Source organism: Taeniopygia guttata, chromosome Z (genome assembly GCF_048771995.1).
Source record: "Taeniopygia guttata chromosome Z, bTaeGut7.mat, whole genome shotgun sequence".
Lineage (NCBI taxonomy): Eukaryota > Metazoa > Chordata > Aves > Passeriformes > Estrildidae > Taeniopygia > Taeniopygia guttata.
Genome location: NC_133063.1, coordinates 31,363,658 through 31,383,846, shown reverse-complemented (window position 1 = coordinate 31,383,846; position 20,189 = coordinate 31,363,658). Strand labels below are relative to the sequence as shown.

At 39.2% G+C, this 20,189-nt stretch overlaps 1 protein-coding gene across 11 annotated transcripts in view; it reads right to left on the bottom strand.

The window, feature by feature from the left end:
- The window catches only part of SEMA6A (semaphorin 6A), a 129,761-nt gene that overhangs the window by 53,259 nt on the left and 56,313 nt on the right, over positions 1–20,189 (bottom strand). For all 11 annotated transcript variants that reach the window (XM_072922442.1, XM_012577819.5, XM_030258981.4 and 8 more), the window contains 10 exons: positions 19,591–19,651; positions 18,033–18,095; positions 17,138–17,239; positions 14,322–14,412; positions 10,897–11,016; positions 9,756–9,844; positions 8,635–8,852; positions 4,989–5,120; positions 1,605–1,760; positions 13–189 (listed from right to left, as the gene is read on the bottom strand). In XM_072922442.1, coding sequence (XP_072778543.1) covers positions 13–189; positions 1,605–1,760; positions 4,989–5,120; positions 8,635–8,852; positions 9,756–9,844; positions 10,897–11,016; positions 14,322–14,412; positions 17,138–17,239; positions 18,033–18,095; positions 19,591–19,651 — 1,209 coding nt within the window. The remainder of the gene's footprint in view (positions 1–12; positions 190–1,604; positions 1,761–4,988; positions 5,121–8,634; positions 8,853–9,755; positions 9,845–10,896; positions 11,017–14,321; positions 14,413–17,137; positions 17,240–18,032; positions 18,096–19,590; positions 19,652–20,189) is intronic.

Here is a 20,189-nt window from a genome sequence, read left to right as displayed (position 1 = left end):
TCAGATACACACTTTTCAGGATTGTAAACATTGATCTCCTCCAGGAAAAGGCTGTCATTTAGGAAACCAGTGTTTCCTGTCCGTGCCAAGAACTTCAGGACAATTCCCTTCTCTGACCCCAAGAAAACCACGGTATAGTTCTGATATGGCCCAGCAGCGGAGTCAACAGCAATTTTGGTCAGGCGATATCTAAAACAATAGAACATTTTCACAGATAAATCACAGGGATAATCACAGAACTGTCATTTCTTTAATCACTTTCTTTATGTCAGATAAATGTATAGTAGACTTCTAGCAACCATAAAACATATTTAAGCATTTTTCCTACCTGAATATAAGTCAACACATATTGTACCAATTTGGCTCCCCAGATGTTGGAGAATTTTCACATATTTGCATGCACACACACCCAATAGCCAGCAAAAGTGTCCAGAAGTTCAGAAGTGTCTAGAAGTTCAGAAAGCTGAAAGGGTGCTAGGAGCCTGAGGGCATTTAGGAATTATCCTTCCAAAAGCCTGGTGATTTCTTCAGACAGGGATAGAGAATCAGCACAGTGAACTGCTTTTAAAATTTCAAGCTCTGTCACACTAAAAGCAGCTGAGCAAGGTTCAACTTGTTTTGTCAGGAAAAGCTGGGTCAGTGCACAAGTAAGATACTAGACACCATTTTACCTCACTAAAAACAATCACATGATCTCCACCAAGCAAGTTCAGCACTGAGGTGAAATTAAATCTTGGGCTGACACAATTTATTGAAAACAAGTATAGTGGTGGTTAATAGTAAGTGGTGGTACTAGTTAGATGGCACTGCCTGTCAAAGGGAAGCACTCTGTGGAGCTTGCTACTCTTGTCTTTGGTTGGAGGTATAGAACCTGACAGAAAAACCTGACATATGTTACATTACTGAAACAAAATCAGACCCTTCCAGAGCTGCGTGTCCAACACAATACTCTACCTTTGTTCAGAGGAAGAGAGGAAAATACGGTAAAAGATAGTCACATTATTCTGTTCACTGCTGCAGGGTAGATAAGTAGTATAACGACCACAGCAGAGAGTGGGAATGTATTTTGATAGGAAGGGGATGGTGTGTTTAACACTTGCTGATTTATGAGTATTTGTTCAATCTGTTATTATTTTTTCTTGTTGCCATAGAAAGGATGCACATAATCACAAGATTTTGTGATTACTTCTGCCCTATACACTTCTGCAAGTGTTAAAGGTTACCGGTACATAACCTGACAGACATCTACATATCCTGTGAATATATCCTGGCAGACGTGTTTGTATCCTGTGTAAGTATTACTGACTTGTCTGTTAATCCTTGCCTGAAATTTTTACTGAGCCATCTCAAACATTGACCCATAAGTCAAAGGCAATTAAACTTCCCCCACGCAGCATGTCTTACAACATCCAGTTTCAGCACAGCATGGTTGGAAAAGACTGAGGTCTTTCCTATCTTGAAAGCTCCTCAGGGAGTTCTGCAGCACCTGCTCAGCTCTGCCACCATTCCTATCTGGATGTACAGAGTTGGAGGGTATTTGAAGCAAGGCTATTAGCACAACTTGACAGCTACAATGTGGACAGGAGTTCACGTGATGCACGTACCTGACCATTGTTCTCAGGAACCAGGGTCGGTTGACAATGGAAGGTACAGCCTCGTCCATCAGTGGATGTGTTTTGATGAAGTTCAGAGTATCATCTGGGAACTCATTAGATGTCACATATTTTTCTAATGATGTAGAGCCAGCACAGCAACCAGGCCTATATAAAACAAGAGAGTAAAGCGAGCAAACTTATTTGACATCGAGGGCATGCTTCCTTTTGTGATGAAGCTCCCACTGAAATACGATGTGCTTTACAGGAGTTTAACTTGGCAGACAATCAGTAAGTGTGGTGGACTTGAGGACTTTAGGCCCTCAAGGGATGCCTAAAATCCTGCTCTGTCCTCCATTCAAAAGGACTTTATGTATCACTTATGAGCAAAAGTAATTTTTTCATCAGGAACACTACACACAATTTTGCAATTTATCCATTCATATAGAATGTAATCACAGCATGTGTGAATTTAGCTTGATGCTTCCCAATGGAACAGATATTTTCTGAGCTGTAACTTGCCTAGTTGACTGCTCTCTCCTGGATTAAAAGCAGTCCCTATAATGCAGTAGGAAGTTAATTTCTTCTAACAGGTATGAAAGAATGCTACTTTTAGTCACATCTGATAGAAAACAGACTACTGAAGAATACAAACCAAATAGCATCCATGTAAACACTGGTTTTACCCTTTGTTCAATTTGGATGAGATGATTTAAGAATTGTAGCTCATTAAGAACTTCTGCTGAAAAGTTATCTGCCATTCTTTAACAACTTAAATGCAAATCTGCTCATGCTGTTTCTAAAATCTACCTGCTCCTAAGACACAGTGCAATCTTCTTGCCTGGACAGGCCATCTCTCAAAGAAGCAGCAAAATATTTTGCTTGTAAATATTGTGTAAGTCATTTTCTTCAATAAAAGGCCCATTTGATCCCATTTTCTAGAGCACTATGATTCTTCAAACCTTTGAGCCAGTGTGAGATGGAAAGATGAAAGATGGACCACTCATAAACACATGGCATCATCCAATTTTCATATACTCTGTTGAGGGTGAAGGCATTGACATCAAGAGTAATGTCAGCTTGAACAAAATACAGGACTAGCCCTAACATATGTTGCTCAGATTTAGAGAAATATTCAAATATTCGGTAAATAAATCTTGTGTGGGAAGGTAGTATAGGACTCAAAGGAACTAGCTGCATCAACAAGTCTGGTCCCACAACAGCTGAGCAAGGAACATTAAATGCAGACAATGTGTACTCTTTCCTCTTCATATCAATATCTCTTCATGCCTTGTAATTGCATGTTGAACCAGCAAAAGATGGAGAGAAGGAAAAATAAAGGGCATGACTGGTTTCCTAGGTCCTTGCAAGGGCATTGACCCATGAGGCAACATTCCCAGACAACTTGAGGGAGCAGCCTGGCACCTTCTGGCACCGTGATATCTACAGTTTCTGTGTATCTAATCTGGAGGCCTATTTACTGCTAAATCCTAATAGCGTGATCGGATTAATCCTGTTATAATTTCAAAACCGGTTTAGTCTAGTCAACATAAATCCAAGCAAACCTGCTGTCTGGCCAAACAGGGAAGCGACACCTCGGAAGGGTTCTGGTAGTTTTCTGAGTAATGTTAGGATTAACAGGTGCAGTAATGTTTCTGCATCATACTGAAAAACCCAGATAAAAATGACCTTATTTAAAAGGTGCTTGTCATGTACATGAGCTAGAAGTCATGATTATTTCTACTAAGCAGATTGATTGCTAAATATTATGTGAAACACTGTTCAAAATTCACTTCACATTATGCCCTTCAGGCTTAGAAAGAGCAATATTATCCCATCTTTGTCATAGAGGTTAGCCTGCTGTTGGCTCACCCAAATTCATAACGCAACTTTCTGTTCTTCTTTCCCACTAATAGTGCCTTCTCCTTTTTCTTTTTCCCTTCTCTGCCAATATATCTCAGTAAGGTCCAAACAAATAACCTTGGAGCCATCATGCAGCCTTGGACTCCCAAGGCAGACCATTGTGTCAACAACTTGTTCGAAACACTGCAAAATGAAGAAAAAAATCCTGCAACACTGCTAGAAGTTGCATTACCAAGGCTCAGACTGAAAACAGACACAGAATTTACCAGATTTTCCAGTCACCTCCAAGCTCTTCTCTTGAATGACAGCTTTAGAATACAGACAGTACAGTAATACTACACTTGGCAGACCCAAAACATGACAGACCGATTAGGCAGAAGCTCAGTGTCCACCATGAAGCTTCATAAACTCATAGAATATTATAGCTGGAACTGACCCACCAAGATCACTGAAGTCCATCTCCTGGCCCCACAAAGGACACCCTAAGAATAACCATGTGCCATGAGAGTGTTTTCAAAAGCTTCTTGGGCTCTGTCAGACTGGTCCTGTGACCATTCCTCTGGGGAGCCCAAGTCCCAGTGCCCCATCACTTCCCTGGGTGAAGAACCTTTTCCTAATGTCCAACCTTGGGCCCTGTCACTGTCACCACAGGGAAGAGATCAGTGTCTATCCTTCCTCTTCCCCTCATGAGGAAGTAGGTTGTGATGAGGTCTCCCTTAAGTCTCCTCCAGGCAAGCCAAGTGGCCTCAGCTTCTCCCCACATGGTTTTCCCTCTAAACCCTTCATCATCCTTTTAGCCCTCCTTTGGATACTCCCAACAGCTTTATAGTCTTCTTATATTGAGGTGTTCAACACTGCACTGAGTACATTAGAGGCTTTTTTCTTTTGAAATTATTTAAGATATCACAAGCAATGTAAAATATGCAATGAAGTGGTAAACCTTGAGATAAATGAATTTGATTTATCTATATGTGTCTCAGTATCTCACAGCATAATGCCATTGGTGTAAATGAGTTAACAAGTGTCTGTCAACAGCAATTTGTTTGAAATGGTACTTGTAAGAAATATGAAGAATGTAGTAGAGTAGGTGCATGCAAACAAGTGGAAGTGGGGAAAACAACCCATAGGAGAAATTAGGTAAACTGTATCTCCAGTTTGGTGGAATGCTCTTTTTTGCTCTCCATAAATCATCCACTGTGACACTTAAACTGCATGTTAATCATAGAACAGCAAACTGCAGAACTGGTGCAGGCTTTGTAATGAGATATATCGGTTTCTGAACCAATTTACAACAAATGTGCAACTCACACCACTCTTAAATGATTATTCTGACCAAGCGGAGCTGATGTATACTACACAAATCTCATTTAAGTGGAAAAATCTCTATTGCATAGTTTAGATCAAAAGTCAATTTAACTTTTACTTTACTGTTTCAATATGTATAATTGCAACTTACAAGGCTGTTCAAATTATTAAAAAGCCTCTGTAGCCTGCACGAAGGAACACAACAGTATCACTATACAAGAAACATACCTGGGCTTGGGCACTCGTTCATCAGGAACAGGTGTCCATGTAGAGTCTGGAGACTTTTGTTCTTTGAATCTCCCAGTAAATACATTGGCAATGTCAAGCATGTCATAGGCACAGACTGCAGAGCCAGGAATGCTGCAAAGTGACATTGCCCAGAAATTGTTACTCATTCTGCAGTTATGCATAAAATCTTGAGCAAAATACATGCTCTACAGAAGCCTTCCTTTACTCAATACTGAACTCTGAACCTGGTATTGACAGGAAACCCAGCCCCATGGAAAAGCTTGAAAACCAATCAGCACACAGCTCCTGCCAAAAGAATTTTATTCAAAGCTTCTACAGAAAGAAGTAATTCCAATAACCTTGAAGAAGGTAAAGAATTGGTGAAACTCTGGCTATCACTGGCAGTGCATGAGGAGTTATCGCCAGTCTCATGTAGAGCCCACTACTTGGAAATTTAAGGGCTTCTAAGTTATAACATCTCTCAGTACCAACTCCCGTAGTCCCCGCCATGCCTCAAAAAACATGTTGCAGACAATTCAGAAGTTGATTCTAATCAAAGAAGCATGCTGCAATGTGCCATTTACCTGGCTTTTACATGTAATTTGTTCATGCTTCCACAACCTGATATCCACAAAGTGTTCCCAATGAAAAGGACTTAATTGTGTTCAGGAATTTTCTCCACTCAATTAAATGTAAAGGGCTTATAGAAGAAAATTTGATAGTATTTTAAGATCATAGCATTGCAAATTTCAGCCTTTTGGATACATGCATGCAACTGCACAACAGCATTGTCCAAACAGTAAATTTCTTACCTACATACTTTCTGAAAGGCTTATGGGTTTACCATGATCAGTCACTTGGAAGCATGAAATATTAATTTATCTCCTCTTTTTTTATTTTTGTACATGAATTACTGTATTTGTGTCTGACCCCCACCACTTGATTTTATTGGGTAAAATGGCATGAACCCAGCTGGGTGAGGCTTTCAATCCTGCTCTTAGCTAGTACATTATTACACATCAAAGAAAAAATGTAGGAACTATAATACTGCTACAGAGGATTAAGCTAAACTCCTAAAGGTATATAAATTGATAGAAAAACAACCATTTGAATAGTAAACAATTTCAAAATTATTTTTACTGAATAAAAACAATAAGTTGAGAGACAGTAGAGTCGTTTCACTTTGATCTCCACAGATTTATATTTTTATATGGAAGGAAACTTCAAAGCTCAATATTTATGTGATACTGCACAGCAGGAGTTTTAAATGGAGGCAGCCATATATATGTTGATGTAAGAGATGGTCAAGGGTGTATTTGGCCACACAGAGGACCTCATCTTAAAAGACAGTTCAAGACCCACTCCAGCTTTTTTTTTTTGCACATTGCTGAATTAAGTCCTAAAGACAAAAAACCAGCCATAAAATCCTGAGATGTGTTACACACAGCTACAAGTCCTCAACACACAACTACACATGGATGGAGGCATTGCTGGGCTCAAAGAACTGCAACATCTTTTACTCATGAAGGTGGCAGATTGCAAGTCCGTAGTATGATGCAGTGGTAAGGATGGAGCACTGTGGGCCATAGCCAAGGGAGTCCAAGCCACCTCTGAACTACTGGGCAACAACTCAACACCAGCTTCTACCTGAGTGACCTCTGGTTAGATGAAGCAATCTCTTCCACTTCAGTCTAGAAGGAAACTTTGTTCTAGAGACCAAACATATTTGTTTCAACTTTTCTTTAGTGGAGGAGGAATGAGAGATAGATTTATGTCAGAAGTAGGTTTCACAGAGCTACAGAATCACAGAATATCCTGAACTGGAAGTGACTCACAAGGATCATTGAAGTCCAATCCTCCTGCACAGGACATCCCAAGAATCATACCATGTGCTTGAGGGCTTTGTCCAGATGGTCCTTGATGTCTGTCAGGCTTGGTAACTTCCCTGGGGAGCCTGCTCCAGTGCCCAGCCACCCTCTGGGTGAAGAACCTATTTTTTCTAATATCCAATAAACCTCTATGACTCAGCTTCCTTGAGTCCTCTTACAGGCCACCAGAGAGCAGAGACTGGTGCTTGCCCCTCCTCTTCACCTCAGAAGGAAGCTCTGAACTGCTGTGAGGTCTTCCCTCAGCCTCCTCTCCTCCAGGCTGAACAAGCCAAGTGGCCTCATTCACTCCTCACACGGCTTCCCCTCAAGTCCTTCACCATCTCTGTTGCTCTCCTTTGGATGGTCTCCAATACTTTTTGATCCTTCTAATATTGTAGTACCCAAAACTGCCCCCAGCCCTCGAGGTGAGGCTGCCCCAGTGCAGAGCAGAATGGGACAATTCCCTCCTTTGCCAGGTTGCAATGCTGTCCCTAATGCCCTCCAGGACACACTTGGCCCTCCTGGCTGCCAGGTCTGCTAATAAACTGTGTCCAAGAATATATGCCTTCCTGTCATCTTCCATGTCTGGCAAAACCTGCGGCCTATAAAATAATATCTTGCTTTTTACACCAAGTACTGAGATTTTAAAATGCAAGATTTAAAGAAAAGAATTATTCATGACACACCACAGGAAATACTACAGAGTGGGAGGACAATCTCAATTTTGAGATAATTGCAAGATACAATCTATTTTCTGATGTTGAATCTCTATTTGTTCACCAGTTTTTATTAAGCCAGATTGCATGAAAAGAGATCATCTTAATTTAAGCTTGTATTCCCTATTGGTGGCATAATTATTCCATTGCAGTTCCTATTGTTTTGATGTCAAAAGCAGTGATTTTACATTACAGGCCTAGGCTTACTCTCTGATTTGAATTCAGTTCTGTGAGTGACCTCTCTGAGGTCAGGCTTTGACAAGGGGTGGCAAGGGTACAGAAAAACTAAATTAATTTCAACAATAAAATTCCTCTTTTAGCTCAAATGTTACTCCGTGAAACTGCAATATATTTTTTAATTAGAAAGCTACTATTTTTTTAACTTCTTTGGGAGGTCTCAATAATTAGATACAGTTACTTTTCTAGTAACTTCCACAGAAACACGATAAAATGTGTAACAATAATAAGATCTCTACAGATGAACTGATTCTTTTGGATAACCATGCAAACTGTGAAATAGGTGTTCTGGGGGTCCTCCTTCCCAGCCAGCAAGACCTTGATTCTCCCAGGGGAGTCAGAGGGCAGTAGGGTCAGACCAGGGTCAAGGATCAATGCAAGAGTCACCAGGCATGCATAAAACAAAAAGGAGATAACATGGTTCTTGGAGGTTTAGCTACAAACAGGGCAGACACAGCCCTTTCTTTCCAAGGAGAAAAATAGAAAAAAAAAAGAGAAAAAATGTTCTATTTGGAATAATATTCCGCAAGTTACATGCTGCAACACTTCTTGGTGGCTGGTGTGAACTATTCCGTTGTACAGAAAAGTATGTCCAAGGAATGTGTCCAAATAGTAAATGGTTGAAAGCCACACTAAGTCATCAGTATGAAGTAAGCAATACCAGGGTACCTTAAAATTGAACACAAACTATTGGTAAGTGCAGGGTATGTAATAATTATGTTGTATGAGTAATCACTTCTTGTTCTTGCATAAAGTAAAAAGGAACTGCAGTGAAAAGCAAAACATAAAGGAAATAGAAGGCAAAAGGTTATAATAGGCTATTACCTATTATATGGAGTGGAGAATGTTGCTAAAACAACATCCCGGCCATTGAAATGGATAACATCTGTAACTGACTGCAGTATGTTAAAGTAGAAATGTGAGTCGCCAGGAACTGAGCAGTTCAACCGAGCCTTGAGAAAGGAAGTCCACTGTTTTTCCAGCACTCTCTGAGATCCTCCCATGTCATTTTTGCAAACCTGGGCCACCCTTGGGAAAACTACCTGGAAGGAATAGAGCAAAAATAATGGAGAATATTAAATGTTTGTTTGACCCAAAGTCTTCATTGGAATATTGCTTTTAAAACATTTGGAATAACACAGCAAGGTGCTTAATTTAATACCACTTTTCTATAATCTGTGACAAATAAGAAACAGAGAAAAATTAAGCTTTGGAACAGTGTGCTATGAAAGATAATACTGTGGCATTTACTACACAGCCATAAATCTTTCAGGAGATCTCTTCTCAACCCATATAAAACTAATTTCCATACAGACTGCTTAGCTTTCTATTACCCCAAACAAAAGCACATTTTGTATTCACAATCCCTGCAACCCACACTGCTGCTCTGATTCTTGTGTTTTCAGCACTCAAAAACTACACAAATCTTGCTGGGCTTTTATTCCTGCTCTCCACCTTTGTGACCTTGGTCAGCTTTTCTGACTGCTTAGTCAGAAAGCTATTGTGAAATTAGCAAAAATGCAGAAGTGTTTAATTATTCGTTGCAGAATGGCAGAGCACAAAATTCCTACCCTTGTTTACTCAGCATCCTAATTCATATTTCTTACAGAAAAAAATCTTCCTGCTTTGGAATCTGTTTTTAACAATTATCTACTGTGTTGAACTAACGACATTAGCCTTGTGCTTTCTATAAGTTCAGAAAAGACACTCTAGCATACACCATCATGGTAAGAAACTACAAAATTTCCTTTCAAGACAGTGCAATGTTTCACTTCAGCCAAGGTTTTGACTTGAGCAATAGGAATCTTCTCAAAATGCTGACCTTGTCATCATGATTTATGGTTCTCATTTCAAGGTCACTCATACCAGCATTGGTCCAAAAATAGCGTATGTTTTCCTCCTCCTGAATCTGACAAAGTCATTCAAGGCAGTGTTTTTCCCCTTACCTTTCCCATGCTGTTGTACTCCACTGCTATTTCCCGGAAGAAGAAGTATATGTAATTGCCATAGTCAACTGCCTGAACAAAGTACGGCTCTAGAAAAGAACAACAACCCAAGACACCTGATTTAGGCACTACATACAGGATACAGACTGCAAGGAGAAGCCAAATACATTCACACTTAACATCCAGAGGTGAAATGTCTGTGCTTAACAAACTTGATCAGTTTTCAGAACAAACAAATCACTGCTGCAGAAGAATCACTGTCTGGGGACAGGAGAGCTGGGAACAAGTCTGTACAATATCACTGCAGGGTAGTTAAATCTCTGCCACTAATATGTCTGCCCTGCATGGAGTAAGAGGAAAGGTAAACAGGCATTTATAACCATATGCCTGAGGGGTTCAAGCAGTGGTCTTTATGGCATGCAGGCTGTGAGTTGAGGGAATAACAAACCACGTAACTGTTTCTGCCCACACGTATCTGTAGCAGCAAGCAAAGTGGGACAGCTAAAGTCGACACCTGGCAAAACACTTCTTCATGCAGAAAAAGACTTGAAACTATGGCTTTGCTCTACGTTAAAATCACTCCAAATGCTAACAATTCTTAACACCTACATGAAGCTAAACAGCACAATCCTTAACAATGAGGGCATTTAGAGCACAAAAATTGCCTAATTCAATGGCAGCAGTACAATCCTTAAGAACTATAACAGAAAGTCTTTGTGCAATATTACCATAATTTTAGTTTCATTAATGAATCTTAGCATTACAGGACAAACATTCTATACTTCATAAAGCCTTGATTGTTACCTAACAGTGCTGTGGCAGGAATATTTTCAAACACAACCCAAGCACACAGAGCCCTGCAAGCTCCAGCTTTTCCATCCAACAGACGTAAACTGGTGGATTTGAGCTTGGAAAGCACTCTGGAATACATGTTCTGATCTACCCAACTTCTGTCAAATCTAGTAACTTGGGGTCAGGAGAAGAGTTGAAAGAGATAAACAGATCAGAGTAAGCAAGAGATGTAATCTACTTCCTTCTTTCCGCCAGAAAGCATTGGTGAAATGAAATGACAAAGAGGTCTGTCAGAAATCCAAGACTCTCATCAGAGATGCTGCTTTTTTTGCCTTGTTTGTTTATCTACCTTTCAACCACTTGGAGTCATGTTTAACTGTCCGCAGAGTTGGGCTGTCTCCCAGGCTCCGGTATATGACCGCATCTATCGCAAGGAAGTCGGTCACTGTGGCAGAATACAGCTTTCCCTCTGGGGGGGAAGGAAAGAAGAAACAAGGTGGGAGGAGCATTAGAAATAGTACAATTGCTTCTTCTCTCATCAGTCAGATGAGAAGGGAAAACAAAACCATCACAGTTTTCTCCTTAGGAACACTGAAGGAAGGAAAAAATCCAGCTAGGTAAATGGAACTGAGTACTGAACAAGCAACTCACTTCTTTGCAAAATGGTAATTTCAGAGGGATGCTGTGGAAGAAAATAACCTTATGGAATAATTCTTCTTCAGTTTAGGTATGTCATACTGAACTACACTATCCAGTCACATGTTGCTAGTTCAGTGCTCAGAAATTCTGCTTAGGTATGTCAGCAAAACAAATATAACAGAACTTTTAGTTTTAATTGGGAGTTCAAATGAGATAGGGCTTGAAGACTGTCAGCTAATTGACGCTTATGAAAATTTCTCCCCTTGAGAGCACTTCTGCTCTGCCAAAGATCACTAACAAAAAATTAAATAACATGCTGGGAGCCCTTCTGAAACAGGAATGAAAAGAGATGGAGGAGGATTGCCCATCAATATTTATTTTCTAGCATGCATTTTAGGCATTTCCCATATGAATTATGCATTCCTCTCCCTTATAGAACAGAGGAGAAGTTATAAGAAAGGGCCTATAAAATGGCATCCCCGAGGGCAACCAAAACATAAGAAACTATAAGGACATAAAAAGCACAAGGTTCAGCAACATTTTAAAATTGTATTTGCTGTCTACTTTGTTTGCAGGTCATGGTAACTATACAGGACTTTTTCATGTGTGAGATCTTGGAACACAATGTCTGCTAGAAGAACAAGTGGTGCAGCATGAGCACACAAAATTGTTTCTCTATTGTGTCTGCATAAAAATCAGAATTGTCTGCATCTTGTTTGACAGAGATTATGTTGGTGCCTTGAAGGCACCAACACTGAGGACATTTCCAGGACAAAGCAGAGAGGCTTCTACTGGTCAAGCTCTCCTCATTATACTTTCAAACCTAGGTTAAGACTGAGAAGGAATCTCATTGATGCATACAACTGTCTCAAAGGCGGTTGCCAAGAAAAGGTTGCTAGACTCTTTTCAGTGGTGTCCTGCGACAGGACGAGGAGCAGTGGCCATAAAGTCAAGCTCAAGAGCTTTCCTCAACATGACGAGAGCCTCTTTACACTGAGGGTGGCAGAGCACTGTGACAGCCTTCCCCTGGAGGTTGTGGAGTCTCCCTCTCTGGAGGCATTCAAACCCCACTTGGACTCATTCCTATGGCACTTGCTGTAGATGACCCTGCCTTGGCAGTGTGGGTTGGGCTGGATGATTTCCAGAGCTCCCTTCCAACCCTAGAAACTCTGTGAGTCTGTGAATTTCAGCTCCAGATTTAAAAATCAGACTGTTTTTTATTAGCAGTACTGTATATTTTGTTCTGACTCATGCAATTCTTGTCCTTATTTGGCTACTTAAGAATGATAATTTTTTCTTAGCAAAATGGAAAAAATAATTTTATGTGCCCCCCTCCCCAATTTAAAATAGAATAAAAAGCTCAATTGTTTAGATATGGATGTCTGAACTCATGTTTATACAATCGCACTCTTATTTTCTTTCTTGCCAAGTTCCTGTGACCAACTACAATTCGCACATATCAGCTGTAATAGCTAAAGGCTGCAAGAAGACCCATACTCAAGTAAGGGCATTCAACAAACTCAGATGACTTGGATTAGTGCCATAAACTGTTCTGAAACTGCTTTTCAATGCACTCTGAAAAGTTACCATGGGTATCAATATGTAAGACACATATAACAGCGATTTTCTGAAGCTAGCAGATTTACGAGGCATATTCTACGAATACTTATTTGAACTGTATCAAATTTATTCTGAATAACCAGGAAGGAGTATGATAATTTTTATAAATATTCTCTTTATTTTCAAATAATTCAAGAATTTCTTCAGTGACAAATCTGGAGTCATCTTTCTGAACTTCATCTGCATTCAGAGTGAATGTTCACAATAGACTGGTCTTAAAATCTTTCTTGGCCAATACACTGAGAAAGACCCTTCTGAAAGGTCATTCAGGCTGCACTAAGGATAGGGAGTCTGAGATACATGGGAAAACGATTTCTTTGAAGACGTTTCTCAATTTCCATGCTTTATGAATTACTTGCTACAGGTGGAGAATATATACTGTATATTCCTGCTCGTGACTGTAATTAAGAAATTACATACTACCACTATCATCATCACTATTCTTGAAACAAAAGGACCCATTTATTTGTGCTATAAAAAGTTTAAAAAAAAAATTTAAACAAAAAATTGAAACAATTTGTAAAATCTCTCATTGTGAGGCAGATGATGATACCTCAAACATGACAGTGCCTAATAGAGCCCTTTGGCTATAGGTTCATTTGAGAATGGCTGAAATGTTTGCACATTCTTAAATCTTCAGAGAAATAGCTTAGTTATTTCCATGTGAGCACCCAGGCTCTGTTTTATAGCCTCTCACCTGCTGAAAGGGACTCACATTATCATGGAGGATGTTATTATTTTCACCACCAATCTAACAGCCTGATCTAAGAAAAGATCAGCAGGGATCACAACAAGAGAAGTTCAATAAAGAAATAATTTAATCGCAATTCCTGACACAATATACAAAAATACTGGACACTCAACAGCCAAAATTAACTCCATTTATAAGAGCTCACTTTTTCTAACAATTGTAGTAGAAATCAGAATAAACAACATTCTGCTGCATGCAGCATAAATCACCACTAGCTAATACACTTCTCTCCTTTTGTCAATTGCAGCTGGTAAGACCATAGTAAGATGTCTTCAGCTTAAAAGAAAAAAAAAAAAAAAAACCTGTCCTTTCCTTCTAGATCTAGAAAAGGGCATGCCACAGCATTTTCTGTAACTTCCTTTTATTATGAATGTTAGCTTAGGCTTAGAGTTGTTAATGAGCATATCCTGCTTAATCCTAATTAAAGCTTACACAAGCCTTGACTTCCTTTGATGTTCACAGAAGCTGAATGCAGCCAGAAATGGTGCCTCACACTGGCCATATTTTCAAGAATACAGGAAACACTGAAATATTGATCCAGGAGCCTGAGGTTTTATGCAATGTTGATGACCGTAAAGTTAATTTCAGAGAAGGGAAGGCTTTTTTTGCTAGGGATTTCCTTATGCCCCCTCTCTTTTTAATCATTGTTTACTCCCTTTGACACCATTTAGATTTAGGCATTCTGGGCTCAAGCAACAAGCACAGTGTTACACCAAGCCTGGGCTGCAGGACAGAAAGTAAAAAGTTTATTGCTGTCATTTTACCTGCAAACAATGCAACGTTAGCATGCTTTGCATCATAGGGGCACCTGGCCATTCCACTGAATTCCTCTTCCAGATAGTCCAAGGAATCCATCTGAAAAATCAAAGGGATCTCTTCAGAGAGAAAAACGAAGAAACAAAACTTCTTACCCAAGATGAGGCTTATGACAGTGTTTCTTTTCTGGGTAGAGGAGAAGGTCCTTTCTCAAACTCTACTCTTAACTATGAAGTAAAAACTTCACAAAAATCATGGCATTAAATAAAATAAGCATGAAAAAAGTATGTCCAGTAAGTCAAGCATTCATTTGGAGCTAATAATTCTCACTCTGACACATTTTACTAAAGTCTTCAGTCTATATTTTATCTGCACACAAGTTTAATTTTGAACTATAGCAGGCTATGTGGTCTGTGGTTTTGGCAAGGCTCCAAAATTTATCCTTGCCAGTGACCCAACAGAAACACTCTTATACACAGAAAACACTGCAAACCACAGCATTCAGAAGAAACAACACTAGAACAATTATCTCTGTGTAGATTTTTTTTTCCCCAAGTCCAGAGGTCCTTCTGCTCTAGTCTCAACAGTGATGCTCTCTTCCTTGATTTGCATATTCAGAAAGATGCTCTTCAAGTTTTACTATACCAGTTGAATCTGTGTCACAGAGAATCCTCTTACCATCAGGCAAGAATTAATCTGTAAATTGTAATTGTGAATTCTGAGGCTTATATGTAACTCCTGGGAAATAAATTCACCCTGGGCACTGATAATGACACAAATATACAGACTGACTTTACATGAAGTTCAAGAAGGTTTGCTGAGCTAGGAGAGAATTGTATACACCTCTTACCTATTTAAGATGTTTATATTACAGTATCTTGGGAATAAGAACCTTTGTAGCATATTCAGGCAACTTGTCCAGCTCATACTGTATAGATCACATACAATAAAGATTCACAGACCATGACAAATAACCCACCCAGCACCATCAACTTAAATAAACTTTTAATTTATATGTTAAACTTTCCAAGTCCTTTAGTGGATGATTTGTGATCATTTGTTTTCTGTCATGTATTCTTCCTGTCAAAATCCACTCTGAGGAAAGTTAGTTGTGTTTACTCAAAGGCTGAAAAGCATTCCATGTGACAGTGAGAGGAAAGGAGTTAGAGTCCTGAGTAACATTTCCTGCACCAAGCTCCACATCCTGGGCTCATCCTCACAATCAGTGGCATGCTTGAGGGACAGCCCTGCTTTCTGTTTGGCACATGTTTAGTTCTCTCTCTGTATAATGAAGGAATACACAGAGGCAAAGCCAGGGCAGGTGTTGCAGAGGCCTTCTGAAGACTGCCAGAGGGATCACTATCCAGCCCTGCATCTTGGGAGTTGAAAACTCTGGAGTATGGGTGGGGGAGGCCATTTATATACCTCACATCAGGATGCCAAAGAAATCTGTAATTGTATCTAAAAGACAACCTTCACAAAGGGAGACTGGCTGAGGTTTGTTAGCCTCATTAATGGCATTCAGACATAAAAAATTACAAACTGTACTAGAAGACTAAATACAGCCTGGTGATCAAGAAGCTTCATTGCAACTAGGAGCAAGAAAGAAAGTAAGGAAAGCAAAAATTAGAGTAGCTAACTGTACCTCACAGTTACCATGACACAGACTTGTATTCTTACTCAAATTTGGTTCTTCCTCCACAGACTGGAAGAAAATAGTACCCTGCACTTCTCTCCTGTGTTTTCTAAACTGCAGCCATTATAGTGGCTAAATGAGGTAAAGCATCACCACACAAAAATCAAGGAAGACCATCAGTCACAGTGAGTACCATTAGGGAAGTAGTTTTCCTGGATCTTAACATCTTTATTCTGCTTTTTTACAATAACTTTGAACCAAAAACCTGAATGACAGTTGTGATTTTGTCAGGAGCAGCATTCGTAAAACTGAATTTTATTTTTCCAGAATAAAAGATGAGAAATTACCTGTGGGACATAACAGTGCCTAGAAAACCAGAGTCTGGATGTCAAATGCCTAAATAAATTAATTTCAAAGCTACTCCAGAGATATCCCCTGTTGGGAGTTCTATCAGAATATAATGGTAAAAGCCTAATAAAATGGGAAATATTTCAATAAGTGGGTCCTATTGAAATGAATACTACTGAGATACACTACGCCAAAGGAATAAATTGGCTTCAGGGCATTAATGTCAAGTATGCAGGGACGAGCAAAATTTCTACACTGCTCTAGATAATGTTTTGGCTTTGCGGGTCCCCAGCATCACTGTCCTCCTGTACTGTTCCTTGCTGTTCCATCACTCCCACAGCACAAAATACCATAGGATCTCCACAACATCCCTACTGGGGGGGCTCACAAGAAACTCAGGTTTTGCTTGTTATACCCCCAGGCATCTTAAGAACTGATTTTGTGATTGAGAACAGTAGAACAGAAATTTTAAAACATGCTGCTCAGAAGTAATCCCCAATATTAGTCTGTGACTTGAGTGTCAGTGACAAGCTGAGAAACTTTCTGAGGAGGGACTACATCCCCAGGCAGGCATCTGGAGGACTTTGCACCTATGGAGGGCAATGCAAAGTGGCAATACTCTTGATGTGCAGGAGTTGCAAAGAACTAGGTACTCAGTCTGAGATTTTCTCAGAAATTCAATCAGCATTGAACTTGGTAGAACTGAAACAAGTCAGGACAAATGCTTCAGAGCTGAATGGTGCACTTCTGAAGGATAATCTCATGCTGCTGTCAACATAGCTACAATAAATCCAACCAAAAGACAAAGCATAAGTGAAATTCTACAAACAGATTACATACCTTGTAGTTCCTGCAAGAAGGGTTGAATGCATTTGTTCCACAGATAAACAATGTATCCTCATTTCTTTTTAGGAGAACCTTAATAAAGTTATGACATTCATCCTGAACAAAAATAATAAAAAATATTTCAACAACTGCATTTTGAGTATCTGCTTTCATCACCCACTGTGATACTCTGGCCTTATTTTGACTTTGTTTAACTGACAAGGAGCAATTTGTAATTAATTTATATTCTAGTGGTTTAAAAATTACAAAGAGCTGAAGATATAGCATTTATATTGTAGCTCATAGTTTGCTGTTGTTGACAAAGAAGAATTTTGTTTGAAAACTGTTGCTTTCCTGAAGAGCGAAAAATGTGATTTTGTCACCTGTGCTGCTGTCAGACAGTGACATCACCACTACAACGTGCTGGCATAAAGCTCCTGCAACTAGAAGGGGAAGTAGATGAAAAGAACAAAGAGTCGGCATCTAATGATAATACTTGTGCCAGTCATAGGTTACAGGAGGCGAAACTGGTGTGAGAAACAGTCCTACTACAGCCCCACATTCATGTTTTCTGATGCTGTACCTGAACTTCTCAGTAAATTCCCACAGGGGGACGGACAGCAGAACTTGGCCTTTGAAGCAGTTGTAAGCAAAACTGGCACACTAAGCATTGTGATCTGCTCAATACCTTAAATATTTCAGGATATTGCTGTAGCTTCTGTCCTAATACTTAATCACATTCAAAGTGAACTGTTTTTGCAAATTAAAGCCTTCAGTAAGTTGATGGAAAAAGCAATTACTGGTAAGAAGTGAATGGCACGATCCATTCCACATCACAGACAGCAGCCTGAAATAATAGTGATGCAACTAAACTAAAGTGGCAGTTGCAGAAGAAATGAAAATTGCTTACCTTATGTTTTCCCTTCATTCTGCATGTGTCTACATCAGCTTGTCTAGATTTCCACGTCAATTTCTGCAAGAATAAAGAATGAAATAAATTAGAACTCAGAGGTTTTTTTACTTTTGATTTCAGAAGTAGAAGTCTCATAAGGGAGACTAGCTTTTGAACATACATTTATTGAAAGTTTTCTGCACTCTTTCTCCATGATTAATTCACTGCAGCAATGAAAGTTTAGTGATGTGGATCATTCATTGAACTTTGTTTTGCCTCCAGTTCGTGACACTGGAAATTCATCTCTATTTCTTTAAAGCCTAAACTAACAGAAGTCAACAACAGGCCAATTTTGAAAAATGTGTACTTTTCTTAAAAGTAGTAGACGTTTTCTTCTTTTAATTGATATTGCTCTAGAAATCAGAATTATAATTTATGGACTATGAACCTTCACTGGAGTCTAAATGAAATATACATTCTCAAAGACAACATTTTAGATCTGGAAAGAAATAAAATTCAGGTAATTCTTCACCACTTCAGCTAACAAGTTCCAAGAGTTTTCCACCTGTCAAGACACTGCTGACTTTGTCTGCTAACACTCTTCCTCCAGAAGATTTACAGCTCAATCTCAGCCAGGTTTTTTTTTCTTTTTTGAGATGAGTTTCGAAAATGGTCAGATGGGGAAACCTTATTAATTATAATAAAACCTTGTTTAAAATCACATGGCCTAAGATGGTATCACCTTAGACATTATTGCCATGATAGTTCTGACAGTGTTCCTGATCAGTAAACTGAGGCACTGTGCATTCATGGAGGGGTCCAAGTTGAAAGAGTAACCATGAATATTCATTTCCATTACAAGCTTGTGCCCTCACTCTTTGACGAGTAAAAATGTTCATTTTCAGCATCATTCATAGTTATAATGAACAGTGTCCCCTCCTCCAGTGGAATTCATCCAATGCCCAAATTTTTGTGATCTTCTGTCAGACCAAGGCTGTGTTTAACATATGTTACACAACATGAATGCAATGCAAAGGAGCTGAAGGGAGATTATTTTCAGTATGTTCATGTTAATATACAATGCAGTAATGCAGATAATGCTTTTCTTTGAATGTAACGTCCCATGGAGATAATGTGAATACATCTACAAAGTGATGTTATGGTAATATTTTATTTAGTCAGTTCTTGTACCAGTGAAAAAAATTTGTGCACGTCAAAATATGTAACTTTCTTCTTCTGATGAAAGTTTCAGTAGACTTAATTGGAATAGTATAGCTGTTATAGAAAACTGCTGCATATAAATGAATAGATGTTTGACAGATGTTCCATTGGGGACCTCACCATGTTTCAGTACTGATTGCTTATCAGCCCAGCTAAACCACTTATCAGAAATGTGCAGAGGACACAATCATTATTCTAACTCTCCACAAATATGATTAGCAATGTCATCTTACTTGCTTATTACAGTTTTACAGCAGTGCTGGCAAGTTCTTTAAATCAGTGTTATCATTCTATTTATTTGAAGCTTGTTCTAGTGTCTGTCCTTGGTTTCTGAGTGATGATAAAAACTACTTACTTTGCTAAAATAAATTTCTTCTGTATGTGATGTGTCCATATCAACAGTATAAATATGGTCCCTGTAAATAAAAACAAAGAATACTAAGTCAAATGGACTAGTCAGACAGTTCATATTCTGTAAGAGAGCTATCTATCACAACATAATCCATTAAAAAAAAAAAATCAGAGGTCTTACCAGAAGAAATTACTGGCATAATCTTCTGCTTCTCCCACAAAAAGCATTTTCACATATAAACTGTTTGCCTTGCCATTAACAGAAAAAAAGAAAAGCACTACAAAACTTCAAAGTAAGATTCTTTCCCAAAAACAATTATTTGAACAAATGAGATTTGGGAAAGCAGATGAGTCTCACATGATTTCTGCTCTATCAGTCCTACAGCAGATGCCACAATCTAGCATGCAGATGTTTTTCTGTATCCTGAAATCAGCTGCAATAGTTTTTAGGCACCCTTTGCCAGCTTCCTGGGCTAAATGTCACTGTGCCACATTTAGCCATTAATGGTTAAAAAGAGGTTAGCCTCTCCTCTCCTCTCCTCTCCTCTCCTCTCCTCTCCTCTCCTCTCCTCTCCTCTCCTCTCCTCTCCTCTCCTCTCCTCT